The sequence below is a fragment of the Myodes glareolus genome, chromosome 2 (genome assembly GCF_982192425.1).
Source record: "Myodes glareolus chromosome 2, mMyoGla1.1, whole genome shotgun sequence".
NCBI classification, from domain to species: domain Eukaryota; kingdom Metazoa; phylum Chordata; class Mammalia; order Rodentia; family Cricetidae; genus Myodes; species Myodes glareolus.
Window position 1 is genome coordinate 96,784,888 of NC_142027.1, and position 17,820 is coordinate 96,802,707.

Below are 17,820 nucleotides of genomic sequence, written 5' to 3' on the forward strand. Positions count from 1 at the left end.
AAAGGAGCCTAGTAGCTGGAGCAGGAGCCGGAACCAAGCACTGGAACCAAGAGGCCTAGCCGAGGCTTGCCGCTCTTTTTTAAAGAGAAAAATACCACGCCCCAGTGGGCTGGTATTTCAGCAGCTATTGGCTGAAGGAGCGGAAGGTACTCCCGCAGCACCTCCCCCTTTTGTTTAAGTAAGAGAGTTTTAAACCTACTACGAAATTATATACAGTAAGTACAAACCTACAAAATTATGTATAATAAGTACAAATATCCTATTCTAACTAGCTAAAGTCTTGTATAATAAATAACTTGGCCAAGTCATGAGAGGAAAGTAGCTACATTTATCTAGTCTTTAACCCCATAGAAGATCCGAGAAGGGAAATAATGTTACCTGAGTAATTAGGAAGTACAATCAAAGAACTTCCAAAACATGCAACAAATCACAGAGACAACTGGCTACCTGGGCAATCATCAAAGACCTGTTTGCAGCATTGAAGCAACCAATTTTGACTAAGGCCTAGAATAACTGACAGATTATTTTTAACAGGCAAGAGATTTTTCAAAACCATCTTACCCTGTCTTGGCAAGATTTAACAGTTCTGTTTATCCATTTATATATCCATTATAATAAAGGGTTATTTATTTAGTGAAGACTTACAGATCACTGTCCTAGATTACAGTCCTCTACATGATTGGGGAACAGGAACTGAGTCTAGCAGTTGGAAGTGAGAGCCCGAAGCAAGAGAGCAAGTGCAGGCTTTACAGCTGCATTTATAGTATAAGAGACCACACCCAAATGGGCTGGTATCTTAAAGGCTATTGGCTGAAGGAGCAGAAGGAGCTCCCACAACATTTAGTAATGGAAATCATAAAGTATGTGTAGATGGACCAAACCATAGTGTAAAGGCTGCAGGGTGAACACTCTGATATGCAATACTAACACATAATGCCATATTTTCTTTAAAATAGCTAAGCACAGCCCCTGCTTTCTCACCTCCCCAGCACTGTAAGCAGTGGCACCTGTTGTAGCATGTGGGTTTTTTTTTTTAATGTTTCATGACATCCACTTTAATTTTTACATGTTGTCCTGTAAATAGCCCTGCCTTCCTACCTGGAATTTTGTGTTTATTTGTGAATAATACATGTCCTACCAATTTTTAAAAAATAGCTAAACATTAAAGAAAGTCTCAAACATGGCTTGCCACTAACACACATAAATATTATGTGGAAAGGTATAGCTTTATTTTCTTAATACCATTATTGACTTTTTAAAGAGTTATTTTATTGTTTTAGTTATGTACCTGCGGTGAGGGGGGTATGTGCACATGAGTGTAGGTGCCTGCAAGACCAACGGTGTCAGGTTCTCCTGGGAGCTAGAGTTACAGGTGGTTGGAAGCTGACTAACAAGTGCTCGAACTGAACTTAGATCTTCTGCATGAGCTGTACCCACGCTTAACCACTGGCCCATCTCTCCTGTACCCTCCCTGTTGTGGAATATTTAACTATGTAAAGATTGTTACATTTGTTTATGCTGTAAAATATTACTTTTTAAAAAAAGATTTATTTATTATGTACACAGTGTTCAACTTCCATGTATGCCTGCAGGCCAGAAGAAGGCACCAGATCTCATTACAGATGGTTGTGAGCCACCATGTGGTTGCTGGGAATTGAACTCAGTACCCCTGGAAAAGCAGTCAGTGCTCTTAACCTCTGAGCCATCTCTCCAGCCCCCTGTAAAATATTACTTTAACTGTGTAAAGGTGTCTTACATTTGTTTCTACTGCCTTTGTTTTTTTTAATTAAGATTTTTTTCATTGATTTTACATATCAACCACAGTTTCCCCTCCCTCCTCTCCTCCCATTCCCTTCCCCCCAGCCCCCTATTTACTCCCTGCCCCATCCATTCCTCCTCTGTCTCCATTTAGAAAGGGACAGGCCTCCCATGGGTGTAAACAAAGCATGGAATATCAAGTTGAGGCAGGACCAAGCTCCTCCCCCTCCATCAAGACTGGGCAAGGTGATTCAGCACGGGGAACAGGTTCCCAAAAACCTCTGCTGCCTTTTTTAATGATGTAAAGATATGCTATATTTGTTTATGCTGCATGTATTTAATTATGTAAAGATATGTTGCTAGTTTACCTTGCCTGCCTAAGGTACCTGATTGGTCTAGTAAAAAGCTAAATGGCCAGTAACTAGGCAAGCGAGGGATAGGCAGGGCTGTTGGGCGGAGAGAATAAATAGGAGAAGGAATCTAGAGAAGAGGCAAAGAAGGGAATGAGGGAGAAAGAGAGGGACATGCCTGAGGCCAGAAGATAGAGCTGCCAACCAGCCACACGCGGGAAGCAGTGAAAATAAGATATGCAGAACAAAAGAACGATAAAAAGCCCTGAGGCAAAGCCTAGATGATGAGAAACAGGTTAAGTTTTAAGAGCTAGCAAAAAGATGCGCCTAAGCTAAGGCCTAGCATTCATTACTAATAATATTTCTTCATGCAATGATTTGGAAACCTAGTGGCAGCCTAATAGAAAAAAAAAAAACTGGTACACCCCTTCCTCGTTGACTTTTCTAGAGTGAGAATTTTTGTTTGTTTGTTTCTGTTTTTTGATTAATTGTTTTTCAAGACAGAGTTTCTTTGTGTAACCCTGGCTGTCCTGGAAATCACTCTGTAGACCAGGCTAGCCTAGAACTCAGAAATCCACCTGCCTCTGCCTCCTGAGGCTGGGATCAAAGACATATGCCACCACCACCTAGCTTGAGTAAGATTTTTTTTAAAAACCTAATTTAATAAACATGCTAATTTGGGGGTGTGAAAGAAAGAATAATTTTAACAATAGGATTCTTGATCACCTGCTTGGTAGCACATTGGCAAGGGCCCACAATATAACTGCAGTTCAAGACCAGGCCTGACCCTGCCAGTTAGCAAAGGCAGGAAGAACAGTGAGAATGTGAACTCTAACCCGAGGGCCTAGGACAAAGTGTACACATCCACAGCCTTTGGACAGTGGGCTGGGTGCCAGAACTGGAACTCATATCAGAGGCCTTGAATGCAAAACTGACTCATCATTGATTCCTACTCATTGGTACCCTAAATTCTTCCAGGGGAATTCCTCATGACGAGGCAGAACTTGACTTCCCCAAACTAACGGATAGAGGATTGAAGAGAACCACCATAGATTTGAAAGAAACCTCTCACCCCTAGAAGTCTGCATTAACAGGATAGCAGTCACCAAGATCAGAGGTGAACCTGGGGACCAAGAGCCTCCACGTCTGAGTGGCTGTGTTCATTTACTTTTGTTTAATTTATTTTCAGTGCTGAAACTCAAAGCCAAGTGTGATGGTTTAAATAAGATTGTCCCCAATAGGCTCATGTATTTGAAAACTTGGTCCCCAGTTGGTGATGCCAGTGGGAGAAGTTTAGCAGGCGTAGTCTTGGAGGAGATACATCGCTAGAGACAGGCTTTGAGTTTATAAAGCCCCACACCATTCCAGTGTTATTCTTCTCTCTGCTTTGTGCTCTCAATTCCCGAGTTGAGCTCTCAGCATCCTGCTCCAGCCACCATGTTGCTGTTTGCTGCAATGCTTCCCCACCATGAAAAACTCTTATCCCTCTGAAGCTATAAGACAGATGAACTCTTCATTCTAGAACTTCATTTATTGCCTTGATTATGGTGATTTATCACAGTCTCAGGGCAGTAGCTGATACACTGGAGCTTTATTCTTGCTGACCAAGTGCTCCACCAGTGAGGTGAATCCAAGCTATTTTGTTTGTATTTTTGTTTGTTTGTTTTTGAGACAGGATCTCATATATCCCAGGCTGTCCTCAGATTTACTATGTTGCCAAAGACGGTCTTCAACAACAACTTCTTTTTCCTCTTTCTCTTCTTTCTCTTCTGTTAAGACAGGGTCTCACTATGTAGCCTTGGCTGATCTGGAACTTGCTGTGTAGACTACGGTGGCTCAAACTCAGAAATCCCCTTGCTTCTCCCACCTGAGTGCTGGCATTAAAAGAAGGCATGAACCAACATGTCTAGCATAGATGTCTTCTTGTCCTCCTGCCTCAACTTGTACAGTGATGAAATAAAGTCCTGTGCCACTGAGGGAGTCCCTGCAGGTGTCACAGCAGGCAGGAAAATGAACCATGAAGAGGTGAGAATGAAAACCAGGTCCAGTTTGACATATTCAAACTGAATCAAACAAGATTCTAGAGAGTCTTATTGCCAGCACAGTAGAATTTGGGGGAAAGTTTCCAGGCAACAATCACTCCAATTCCAGGTGCACAATAAAACTTAAGGTGGGACTACATAGAAACTCATTTGCAAAGCACATGTGACCTTGAAGATGGGTTCTACAGTTAAAGGACCTACCTAGGTAGGACTGGTGTGGTCTCTGATGGAGACATCATAGAGGTCAGCAGGCTATAAAGTCCATGTGACATCTCCCCTAGAGGTGGGTTCTGTTAACTGAGAGCTAAAGATAAAGGTCTAGGGAGGGAGAGTCTGGGACAGACATTATGGGGAATTGTTGTTGAAAATAGCTCTGTGTCCCCACATGCCATCACTCCTAGTTTACATGGTGCTGGAGATAGAACCCAGAACTATGCGGGGGAGACAGCTTGCCTACTGAACCACATTCCCAGTCCTGTTTTGGTTTTGTTAATGTGTTTTGTTTAAAGTTTTCATCCTCTGAGATGAAATACTAATATCTGTATTAATACCATATCATTCTACCATTTAAAAAGTTCTGGTCACAGCCAAGTGGTGGTGGTGCACATTTTTAATCCCAGCACTCAGGAGGCAGGCTAATCTCCAAGATTGAGGCCAGCCAGATCTACTGAGTAAGCTCCAGGACAGCCAGGGATACATGGAGAAACCCTGTCTCAAAAAACAAAGTTCTGGGCCCAGTTGTGGTCTTATGGCAGGAGTGCCATTTAGGAATGCCAACCAACACTAGCATCACATGCCACAGTCTCTCTGAAGGACATTGAACAATTAGTGCTATGAACCCAGGTACAGCTAGTCTCCTACGAGTGCTAACCAACATCACACGACACTTTAAATTGAGAAGTGTACGATTATCCTTTGCAGCTGTCAGACAATTAAAGCTGAACTGTAAAAATCTTTGAAGCCAGCGTCAGCGCAGAGCAGCAACTTTTGCTGAATGAAGAGAGAGAAAGAGAGAAAGAGAGAGAGAGAGAGAGAGAATGCCAGAAGTAAAATTCTCATCATGGTATTAATGTTTATTCTTTCTGGTTAAGGTGCCCATTAGAGAAGCCAAGTTAAAATCAGAAAACTAGGTCACACAGAGAAAACCTGTCTCAAAGAACCAAAGAGAAAAAAGAAAGAAGATAATCAGAAAATTAGGCCAGCTGTACAGATGAACTTAAAGGCCCAGCAATGAGGAAGTTAAGGCAGGATTGAGGTCACCTTGGACTATGACCTTAGAGTTTCAATTGGTATGATGAGAAAACACGACCAAAGCAACTTGGGGAAGAAAGGTTTATTAGGCTTACATTTCCATGGTGTAGACCATCACTGAAGAAGTGTGACAGGAACTCAGGCAGGGCTGGAACCTGGAGGTGGGGGCTGATGCAGAGACCATGAAGGGGTGCTGCTTATTGGATTGCTCCCCATGGCTTGCTCAGCCTGCTTTCTTATAGACCCCAGGACCACCAGGCCAGGGACAGAATATCCTAAAATGAACTGGTTCCTCATCTATCAATCACTAATTAAGAAAAAGCCCTACAGGTTTACTTACAGCCTGATTTTATGAAGGCATTTTCTTAATTAAGCTTCCTTCCTCTTAATTTAGTTTGTGTCAAGCTGAAATAAAACTAGCCAGCACAGATACATGGTGAGGCTGCATCACAACAGGAATAACAAAGCTGATTGAGCTGGGGTTGTAGCTCAGTACTAATCATTTTTGTAACATGTAGAAGGTGCTGGTTTCAATTTCCAGCATTAAAAATATCATTGACAACAATAATAAAACCTCAGAAGATTTCTTAGTATTTTTTTTTTTTAAGGCAGGGTTTCTCTGTGTACCCCTGGCTGTCCTGGAATTTGCTTTGTAGACCAGGCTGAACTCACAGAGATTACTCCGCCTCTGCCTCCTGAGTGCTGGGATTAGAGATGTGCACCACCACCACCCAGCACTTAGTGCTTATTCATTTCCTAGATTGAGCAGGGTAGTGCCAACATTGCCACCTTTGCTCCCAGCTCTCTGAAGATGCTCGGTACAGCTGGGGGTGTTTATGCACTGAATGATCGTCATCTCAGGATCGTAAAGGGGTTACTTTCCCTGAAGCCGAGTGAGAGAAGTCTTAGTCCACACTGCTTGATAGTCTAACACAAACGGTAATTATTCTTTCTTGATGATAACATACCTTTCACCTGGTCTAAAGGAAGCACATGGAGAAAGATCTCCCAGAAAGGTTTCTCAAGAAAATACTACTTTTGCTCATTAAAAAGGGACAAGGACCATCAGGGATGGCTTCATAGGTAAAGACACTCGATGAGAACCCTGACAACTCAAGTTGAACCCCAGAGGCTATATAAAAGTCAGAGGCAAGAACTGGCCTTACACAGCAGATGCCTGATCTCCACAGTGTGTCATGGTGCATGTCTTCTCTACAACCAAGTAATAAAACAATTTAAAAAAAATATTTACTTAGTTTTTGTGTATGAGTGTTTTGCCTGTGCATATACGTTTCCATAACTATGCCCAGGAGAACAGGAATGACAGGAACCCACAGGACTGGAGTTAGATAGTTGGAAGCCACTATGTGGGTGCTGTGGACCCAATCCCAGGTCTTTTACAAAAGCAATTCTCTAGCACAGTAAAACATTTTTAAAAAGAGCAGGGGGCAGGGGTGCTGAGGACCAGATGTGATGGTACTCATCAGTAACCCCAGTACTCTGGGGGCAGGGATGCTGAGGACCAGATGTGATGGTACTCATCTGTAATCCCAGTACTCTGGGGGAAGGGATGCGGAGGACCAGATGTGATGGTACTCATCTGTAATCCCAGTACTCTGGGGGAAGGGATGCGGAGGACCAGATGTGATGGTATTCATCAGTAAACCCAGTACTCTGAGGCTAAAGTAGAAGAATCACCATTTTGAAGTCAGCTAGGACTACAAGGGAACTCTGGTTCAAAAAAAAAAAAAATAGGACTGGGAATGTAGTTCAGTGCTAGAGCATGGGCTGAGTACATAACAATGAAAAAAGATCCATAAAATTGAAAAGAAAAGAAAAGAACAGAAAGTGTGGATGAAGTCAACAAGAAAATATGGTTCTCCCACAGAATCAACTAACCTGGGCTCATAGGGGATCACAGAGCTTGAACCGACAACCAGCGAACTTGCGTGGGACTAACCTAAGCACTCTACATAGAAGTCATAGTTGTGTAGTTTGGTCTTTTTGAGGAACTCCTAACAGTGGGAACAAGGGCTGTCTCTCACTCTGTTACCTGCTTTGGGGACCCATTCTCCGACTGGGTTACCTCATCCAGTCTTAGTAGGAGAGGAAGTTACCTATTCTCACCGCAAGTTGACAGGCCTTGGCTGTTTGACATCCGTGGGAGGCCCGCCCTTTTCTGAAGAGAAAAGGAGGAGGAATTTATGAGAGTGGGAAGAGAGGAGGTTGGGCGGGGGGACTGGGAGGAGAAGAGGGAGGGAGGGGAACTTTGATTGGGCTAGAAAAGAATACTTTAAAAAGAGAAAACACAGTTCTTTGAGCAGGTGTTGTCATAACTGGATATGAGGACTGGGGCAACTAGAACTCCCTCTCTCACTTCTCTGTTACTCTGCAGAATAAAGTCAAAATCCTAAGAAAGTTAGAGCAAGGAAAACCACACAGAAGCAGCTCCAGAGACTAGCTTTTCTGTCTGCTGAGCAGGCCTTTCACAGTATGTTCTGAGAAATGACAAGCACTCTTACTACTCCGAATACTACTCTTGAAATGGCGTTTATATGATCTTAGCCACAAGGACGTTGGCTTCCCATGACTGCTGAAGGTGGTTGGCTCTTCACTCCTTGATGACTAACCCTTTGTAAAACCTGAGTCACTGCCGTTGCAGGTATAGACTGGTCCGACTGCCTAACCTGAAGGGTTAGACTCTGACCTCAGTCATCACGGCTTGTCAAGTAGGCTTGCTGCTAGGAACTGAGTGGGAGGACCTTGGACAGTCCAGAGACTTAATCATGAGCTAAGTTTTGTGGCCTTTCCTGTGGAGATGTAAACTAATGTCTATCCATTTCAAATAAGGCACTGACAACAGATCAAAGGTAATTCCAGCAAGTCCAGCTTAGTAATGCAGTTTATTGGGTCATTTACGATGATGTACTTCGAGGTTACTTAGAGGAGCATGGATAACTCAAAAACAGATGCATCCTCTTCAATACACTCCAGCATGGTGATGACTCTCCCAAGCCACATCTTTGAAGCTCACTGCACAAGTTCTAGCAGATTCCAGAGGCTTCTCCTTTGCAAATGCTGACCATTTTGACATTGTTAGGGAGGGGAGAGCTTGTAAATTTCAGGGAGTCTAGTATCTTCCTAAACCTTATAAGTATGTTTCCTTTACTTACTAAATCTTGGGTGCTTCTGGCTTCTCTCCTCCCTCCAGAGAGTTCTTACAACAAGTTTTCAGTACCAAAAGAAGAAAACATTTTGGTTTTGTTTTTGAGACATTTTGTTTTTGTTTTGTTTTCTCTTTGTAGACCAGGCTAGCCTTGAACACACAGAGATACACCTGCCTCTGCCTACTAATTGCTAGAACCAAAGGTATGTGCCACCACCACCACCCAGTGTGAGAGTTTTACCAAGAGACTGTCTAAATCATATTGGTCTTTAGAGGATTGTCTTAACTGTATTAATTATGGATGACACCATTCCTTGGGTTTTGGTTCTGGACTATACAAGTATAGGCAGTGTGCTGAGCATAAGTAGGCATGAGTGCATTCTTTGCTTTTTCTGTTGTTATTTTTATTAGTTTATGTGTCTGGGTTTTTGTCTTGCATGTATGTGAACCACACGAGTGCAGTCCCATTGGAGACCAGAAAAGGGTATTGGATTTCTTGGGACTTGAGCTCCAAACAGTTGTGAGCTGCCACGAGTATGCTGGGAATCCAACCCTGTTTCCCTGGAAAATAAGTCAGTGCTCCCAATCAAGGAGTCATTGTTCCAGGCCCTCCTTCTGCTCTGGGCTGTTACTTTGGCTGCTTTAAGTTCCTGCCTTGACTTCCAGCAATGATGGCCTCTAACTTGAACCTGGGAGCCCAGGAAGCCCTTTCACCTTCACAGTGCTTTTTGTCAGGGTGTTTATCACACCAGCAGGAACCGAAACAGGACACCACATAACTCCTCAAAGGTATTAACCCCACAGTAACTCCATCTGGTGAGAGGGAGGTAGATGAAATTCCAGAGAAAGAACTTAAAATAACAATTGTAATAATTAGACTAAAAACACAAATAGGTGAGCCAAATAACAAAGGCAATCAGCTAAGCAGTGGTGGTGCACACTTTTAATCCAAGCACTCAGGAGGCAGAGGCAGGAGGATCTCTGTGAGTCTGTGAGTTAAGAGGCCAGCCTGGTCTGGTCTACAGAGTGATTTCCAGGACAGTCAGGGCTACACAGAGAAACCATTTTTTTTATGCTCCGCCCCCAAAATAAAGAAAAAAAGATTGATTCTAGTGGGGGTGGAGGGAGGAGAAACGTTAGGAGGGCACAGCTGGAGCTGAGCAATGTGGAATGGCAGGAAATGATCTGGAGTAGGCAAGACCGTCAAGCCAGACACGGGGGTGTTGCACATTAGAGCCTGTGGTGGCCTGGGTGTCACCACGCTGTAGTCTTCCAAAAGCAGTAGTCAAGCTGATCTTCACCGTCATTCCACGTGTGTCAAATCGGATCTCCTAGGGCAGGCGTTATTCAGTAACCTATTTGATGGGGTCACCGCACCCTAGGTCATGCTTTCCTGAGCCACCTGATTTACGAGGGCCCCCTGGCTCGCAGTCACCCGAGGGCCACGCCTCCCTGGCCAAACATCCAGCCAGCGCGCTAGGCTTTGTTCCCAGAAACAGGTTTCCAAAACGCGGCACCTTCTCGGCTCCAGTGGTTTTCTTACCGAGTGCAGGAGGCCCGAGAGCGGCGGCGGTAGCCGCCTGACTGCTGCTTTGCGGCCCAGGAAGGGCCTGACCCACAGCCTCCTCAACCTCCTCCCCGAACGCGGGAGCAGCACGAGTAGCTCACGGCCGGACCCTCGCGAACGCACTCCTGATTGGCTGCCCCGGGAGACGTCAACGGGAGGGCCCCCGCAGTGTGTGTGTGGGGGGGGGCGCCCGACTCCGCGCGTGCGCAAAGGGAGTGCGCTGGACCAAGGGGGAGGTGCCCGGCCGCTTCTCCCGCGTCCGCCATTTTGTTGCTGTGGCTATTGGGAACGGGCAGGGTAAAACGGCCCGGGAGGCGCGACTCTTGCTGGAGTAGGCTGCTTCGGGTGACGGCGAGGGTCGCTGCGGGCTCCTGAGACTGCGGAGCCGGCGGGTTCCAGGACAGGAGTCACCGGAGCCAGCCCTGGTCGCCGGGCAGCCGAGAAGCCCGAGGCGGCCTCCGCTACTGCTCCGCTTCGCCCACCTCGACCCCGGGGCTTTGCCCAGTGTTCCCGGGCCGGCTCTTTCCGTGAGGCGGCCCGGTGCAGGCGGGCGGTGGCGGAGGATGCTGTGGGGCCCGGAGCCGAGGGTGAGGTCCTGACCCAGCCCTCTGATTGCTCTTTCGAGAGGCCCTTCCTCGGCCCCAAAGCCGACAGCGGGTAAAGGCTTCGCGAGCCGGCGAGAGCAGCAGACGCCGCCCATCCCGGACCCAACACCATGTCGTCCGCCAGGTTTGATTCTGCAGACCGCTCTGCCTGGTACATGGGACCAGTGTCTCGCCAGGAGGCGCAGACCCGTCTCCAGGGTCAGCGCCATGGAATGTTCCTAGTCCGGGACTCCTCTACCTGCCCCGGGGACTATGTACTATCCGTGTCCGAGAACTCGCGTGTCTCGCACTACATCATTAATTCCTTGCCCAACCGCCGCTTTAAGATCGGGGACCAGGAGTTCGATCATTTGCCGGCCTTGCTGGAGTTCTACAAGATCCACTACCTGGATACTACCACCTTAATCGAACCAGCGCCCAGGTACGCTAGCTCCTGCAGTTCTCTGGCTCGGAACCTGACCCGCTGCGGAGGGTCGGTCAGATAATTGAATTTTGAGGGTGGGGGAAATTGAACTTCTTTTCCTCATTCTAAACCAGAAGACATTGGGATTGGAAGGCCAGTGTCAGGATCTGGGTCACTGGATGGAAGGATGCTTTTTATTTAGACATTTAGCTGTGATTGTATTGTTCAAATGCACCCACCGACACATATACACAATTTTGCCACTTTAGCTGACTGTAATGCAGAATTCTTTTTAACGACATTAAAAAGTCTGTAGACTTCCTTGAGAATCCAAAGATAGCCATGACTCTCTCCCCTCGAAAATTCACGGAAAGTTTGTACACCATTTAAGGTTTTTGGAAGCCCTGCATCTCAACAGCTAACTGCAGGTTAAGAACTGGCTACGGTCTTTGGAAAAATCGTTAAAATGAACCGAAAACGTAGAAATTGATGACGACCTTGAAGTAGCACCCCTCCTTTAAAAAAAAAAAGACTAGGATTACAAAGGAAAGAGAGTGATTATATTTGAGAAATTTGTATCGTCACCTGCCTTCCTCAGGGTGGGAAGTGTATTTACTTTAATTCTACATTAATTCAGTTTTAGATTTTTTTGATAATTAAGTTTAGTTGCTTAACATATTCTTTAAAGAAACAGTACAGCTGGATGAGCGAGGTACACCTTCACCGCCCCCCGGCGGGTCCCCCCCCCAGGAAAAGAGGACCTTGGGTTCCAAGCCAAATTGGGCTCTAGCTAGACCATGACTTAAAGGAAAAGAAAAGAAGGAAGCTGATCACTTAAGTGTTTCAAGTAAAATGCATTGTTTTATAATTTGCTTTAATTTCCTTTAATGAATATCATATTAAATTATATCAAATGATACCAAATGTGAGTTGAAAAAGTAGAGGCTTTCAAAGGTATTTCATTGCCTGGTTTATTTCTAAGCTATTTTCTAAAAGGGATTGAGTGTTGATTTAGACTTTTCAGGGTGAAGTGACCTCATAGAATTGCTAAGGAGGTAATTTGCTCCAAACTTTGAAGTTGAAAAGGTACTGTACTTCATTAAGGACACCTACTAAAAGCCAAAGGATAGAAGAAATAGTGTAAAGTTAACTGCCAGAGTCAGTGGAGTTAACAAAAATGTGGAGAAGGGGCTAGGCTTGATGGCTTCGTGTGTTTGCAGCCTGGATGGCCTGAGTTGGATCCCCCAAATCCACATAAATGTGGAAGAGAGAGAACTGACTCCACAGAGTTGTCCTTTAGCCACAGTATATGTGCACCATGGCAAGTGAGTACCCACACACACGTCAATAGTTTAAAAAATGTAAAACCCAGAAAGTGTCTGTAATAGTAGTCTGTGCTGTAGAGATGAGGATACTAAGAACTCGCTGAAACGTGGAGATTCTGGTAGATGCTGGCAGGTGCTGTCACCTTTAATAATTTCAGTCTAGGAGCTTGTTAAACTTAGGAAGTATAATGTTTGGTAATATATTTAAGTAAATTACCTAATTTGTGAAAGTGAATTATATTATTGACTTTAAGCCTTTATTAAAACATGCTTGCAACAATGTAACAGGTGTTGGAGAAAGTCTAAGTTAATTATTAGATTCCTTTCAAGGAGGAAAAGTATATACTGCAATGGCTTCCTGTTATCCTTAAATCTAATTCTACTTCATATGTCTACTCAGGTACCAATTTTCTGTATTACCAATGAAATTTTCTGAAATTTTCCTTAGCTCTACTTGACTCACTTTGGTATCTTTTCTTTCATGCTCAATTTCCAAATGAAAATAATAACTAAGACATAATTATTCCTAGCATAATATAACTCTCCCTTGTACAACTGCAAAAGCATTATAAATTTTAGAATAGAGGGCAATATCCCTTGAGAGATTCTTTTAGTGTCTCAAAACTTAAATATCTGATAGTCTCTTGATGTTATATTACATGATAAAGAAATAGAGGGAAAATCACAAATATTTGTACAAATACATACTTAACAAAATGTGGTAGAAACACGTGTTGATTTTAATCTTTGTCACTGCAACTGGTCAGGTGGCCTTAGCTGGTATTTATGATTACCTTTCTTCATTCCATGTTTCCTCCACCCTCAGCAAGCATCTCAACAGGTATTGGCTTTTCCTGGAAGAATAACCCATACCTTCATTCCTGAAGGGTCCATGTCCTTTGTCATCCTGCCTGGATCAGGTTGTTGTAGTTTCCTATTGGCGTGATTCACAGGACACGGTAGGACTAAGAAACACCCTAGAGGATCTCCTACACTCCAGACATAATCTGTCTTCCTCCACTGGGGAGAAAAAATTCAATTTCCCCTTGGTAATCTGGGTCAGTTGCCCCTCTTAACATTGTTATGTCTTTCTTAGCCTGTTGGCTCAAGGGTATCAGAAGCCCACAGTGGTCAGGGGGAAGTCTGTGCTTCCAATCAAATGGGAATGTTTGTTGTGTCTCCTGGCAGGAGCTCTTCCCCATCTGGAACCAAAACTTCTAGGCCAGCAGAACTTAAGGTTGCAGGAACAGGAAGCAGGAATGTTCCTGGTAGGTTATTAGGGGTGATAGTGGAACCTTCCCTTGATTCCTGGGCTATGGATCTTGGCTATGTTGGGTGCTGATTCAAAGCATATGCTGCCTTGAGAATCTTCCCCAGCTCCTCAGGCTGCTGCCACCTAATTGGTGCTGTAGCTATGTATTCAAAAGACTGTTCCATCTTTCTGTTGGGTCAGGGGCGTCAGGATGGTGGGAAATATTATGAGATTAGTGGATTCCATGATCACGACCTCACTCTTGCTTATCTCTGACTGTGAAGTGAGTTCTTTGGTCAGAAGCAATACTGTGTGGAATACCATGTCAGTGCAGCAGGCATTCTATCAATCCATGGATGGTGGTTTTGGCCAAAGCATTGTGTGCAAGAAAGGGAACTCCATAACCAGAATATCTTTTCTAACCTATTACAGTGTTTTATCCTTTCCACAGAGGAAGTGACCAGTGTAGACATCCTGCTACCAGGTTGCTAGCTGGTCACCCTGGGGTATGGTGCCATATCTAGGGCTCAGTGTTGGTCTCTGCTGTTGGCAGATCTGGCATTCAACAGAAACTGTAGCCAGGTTAGCCTTGGTGACTGGGAGTTCATGTTGTTGAACCCATACATACCCCCCATCTCTGCCACCGTGCCATTTTTTTTGTGGGCCCGTTGGACAGTGTCAGGGATGACTGGGGAAAAAGACTGACAGTCCATAGAACAGGTCATCTTACCTACGTGATTATTGAACTCCTCCACTGTAGAAGTCACCTTTAATAAACGTTTACATGGGACACAAGCATCTTAACATCCTTCACCCTTTTAGAGAGATCTATTTACATACTTCTTCTCCAAAAGTCTTTCTTACTAATTTTCCAGTCATGCTCTTTCCAAGTCCCTGACCATCCAGGCAATCCATTGCCTACAGCCCGTGAATCAGTGAACAATCACACATCTGGTCATTTCTCCTTCCAAACAAAATGTATGACCATGTGTACTGCCTGAAGTTCTGCCCTCAGTGAAGATTTGTGGCCTTCAGGGTTATCCCAGAAAGGGGTTATAATGCTGCAGCTGTCCACTTCTGGTTGGTGCCTGCATAGCATGCAGAACTATCAGTAAACCAGGCCCAGTCTTCTTTTTCTGTCAACTAGCCATAGGGCACAGCCCATGAGGCTACAGGTGCATGCTTGGAAGCAGACAGCATTGTAGCTGGCGTAGAAATCATAGGCATTTGGGCAACTTCTTCATACAACTTCCTTGTGTCTTCAGGACCTGCCTGGGCCTGATCACATCTCTATCACTTCAGTTTGCTTGCCATAGAGTGCTACTGTGCACGTCCTTCTTTATGGCTTGATGGGTCAAATGATACCCAGATCACAATGAGCAGCTCAGGTTGCATGGTAACTTGGTGACCCATTGTCAAAGGTTCAGTTTCCACTGAGGCCCAATAGCAGCCAAGAGCTGTCACTCAAAGGTAGAGAGTAAGTTGTCTGCAGATGATGTAGAGCTTTGCTCCCAAATCCCAAAGGTTTCCTCTGTGATTTATCTCCAGGGACCTGCCAACGACTCCAAACAGCATCCCTGTCTGCCACTGACACCTCAAGTACCAAAGGGGTCTGCTGAATCATATGGCCCAAGTGGTGGAGCAGCCTGCACAGCAGCCTGGACCCATTGAAAAGCCTCTGTTCAGGCCCCACACAAATCTAACAGCTTTCTGAGTCACTTGGTGCTTGAGCTGGTATACCACACCCAAGTGAGGAATGTTCTGTCTCCAGAATCCAAATGGGCCCACTAAACATTGTGCTTCATTCTTAGTAGTGGGAGGGCCAGGTGCAATAACATCCTTCACCTTGGGAGGAATATCTCTGTATGCCCCACACCACTGGACTCCTAAGAATTTCACTGAGGTAGAAGGCCCTTGAATTTTGGTCGCATTTATTTCTCATATGATGTGCTTATATGTTAACAAGAATTCTAAATCTCTTGCTCACTTGGTCCAATGAACATAGTATTGTCATTACAGTAAACTAATGTGATATTTTGTTGAAGGGATCCCTTCAAATGAAATGATGACACAAGGCTGCAGATGTATATACTGTAAATGTATATTGCTGTTCTTACCAACTGAAAGCAAATTGCTTCTGGTGGTCCTTAGATCTATATAGCTGCATATCATGTACCGGGAGATGTGTTATTCCGCTCAAGTAAGGACACCACATCTGGTACAGCAGTTGCAATTGGGGTCACTACTTGATAGGGTTTTTTTGTTGTTGTTGTTGCTTGTTGTTTGTTGTTTGTGTTTTTTTTTTTTTGAGACAGGGTTTCTCTGTAGCTTTGGAGCTTGTCCTAGAATTAGCTCTTTTAGACCAGGCCAGCCTCGAACTCACAAAGATCCTCCTGCCTCTGCCTCCCAGGTGCTGGGATTAAAGCCATGCGCCACCACTGCCCGGCTACTTGATAGTTTTTTATAGTCAACAGTCGTTCTTCACAATCCATCTGCACTTTCCAGATAGGAGAGTTAAAGGGAGATGTGGTAGGGACCTGCATCATGCCTACATCTTTTCAAGTCCTTGACAGTGACACTGATTTCTGTAATTCCTCCAGGGATGTGATACTGTTTTTGATTTACTATTTTCCCTTGCAGAGGCAACTCTAGATGTTTCCATGTAGCCTTTCCAACCATAATAGCCCTCATTCCACAGGTCAGGGAGCCAGTGTGAGAATTCTGCCAATGACCTCTAAGTATATCTATCCCAGTTATATATTTTGGGACTGGGTTAATAACCACAGGATGAGTTCTGTGAGCCAGACTTCAGCCAAAACTCCATAATCTCCTGACCTCCATAAGCCCCTACATTAAATGGAGGGGCACAATGTTTCTTGGGGTCTCCCAAAATCAGCGTCAATGCAGAACTAATGTACAGTAGACCCTGGATCAGTCTGATTGTTTTCTTTCCCCCAGTGTTGGTCCTTTTGGGGAAGGACTGGAGAAAGACCAACAGTAAAACTCTTAGATATTTTATCCAATTCCTTCCTCGGGGAAACCTGGTTGGCCCTTCATTCATTTGTTCTGGCTCAAGTCTGGAAATTGGTTCATGAACTGTGATTAAGATTCCCTTTTTCCATGATCCAATCTAACATTCATTTGTCACAGGATTTTTTTCTGCTTATATAGATCATGCAAACATGAAGTAAACTTCTGTCTTAGGATTTCTGGTGCTGTGAAAAGACACCATGACCATGGCAACTCTTATGAAGGAAAACATTTAATTGGTGTTGCCTCACAGGTTCAGAAGTTTAGTTCATTATCATCTTGATGGGAATCATGGCAACATGGGGGGGGAGCATGGTGCTGGAGAAGGAGCTGAGATTCTATATATGGATCAGCAGGCAGAGGAGGAGACTGAGTGCAGTTTGGCCTAGTTTGAGCTTCTGAGACCTCAAAGCTCATTCCCCAGTGACACACTTCTTCCAACAAAGTCACACCTACTCCAGCAAGATCATACCCCCTAATCGTGCCACTCCCAGTGAGCCTTTGGGGACCATTTTCTTTCAAACTACTGCGTTCTACTCCCTGTCCCCCATAGGCTTGTAGCCATATCATAATTCAGAAATACATTAAGTTCAACTTTAGAAGTACCCATAGTCTATAAAAGTCTTAAGTCTCTTCTGAGACTTATGCAATCTCTTAACTGTAATTCCCTGTAAAATAAAAATCAAAAAGCAGATTATATACTTCCAACATATAACAGCACAGGATACACATTATTGTTACAAAATGGAGGAAAGGGAGGATAGTGAGTAAATACTGCACCAAAGCAAGACTTAAAAGCAGTTGAACAAGCCTCTCCATGTCTGATGTCTTCAGATCTCCAGCTCCTTTCAGCTTTGTTAACTGCAACAATTATGCTGGTTCCACTTCCTGTTAGCAGCTTTTCTTGACAGGTATCCCACAGCTCTGGCATCTCCAACATGTTGGAATCTCCAAGACAATTCAGGCATCACCTTCACATTTTTGAAATGGCCTCTCTAGGCCTCCATGCAGGAACATCCCTGACACATGCTTGGCTTCAGAGGCTTTCTGTTGTCACAGAGGTAGACTCCA

General features: G+C 44.5%; 1 protein-coding gene and 1 long non-coding RNA gene across 3 annotated transcripts in view; one reads left to right on the top strand and one right to left on the bottom strand.

Moving 5' to 3' along the window:
* Positions 1-9,495: 9,495 nt before the first annotated feature.
* Positions 9,496-10,275, bottom strand: LOC125411958 (uncharacterized). The gene is made up of 2 exons (XR_015000260.2): positions 10,111-10,275; positions 9,496-9,898 (listed from the first exon to the last, which is right to left on the bottom strand). It is a non-coding gene; the product is annotated as an uncharacterized LOC125411958 (long non-coding RNA).
* A 69-nt stretch (positions 10,276-10,344) lies between these two features.
* The window catches only part of Crkl (CRK like proto-oncogene, adaptor protein), a 42,912-nt gene continuing 35,436 nt past the window's right edge, over positions 10,345-17,820 (top strand). Inside the window, exon 1 of one of the 2 annotated variants that reach the window (XM_085684507.2) lies at positions 10,345-11,160. In XM_085684507.2, the coding sequence (XP_085540633.1) occupies positions 10,850-11,160 (311 nt within the window). In that variant the 5' untranslated portion in view covers positions 10,345-10,849. The remainder of the gene's footprint in view (positions 11,161-17,820) is intronic. The other variant, XM_048452377.3, reaches the window with a different exon arrangement.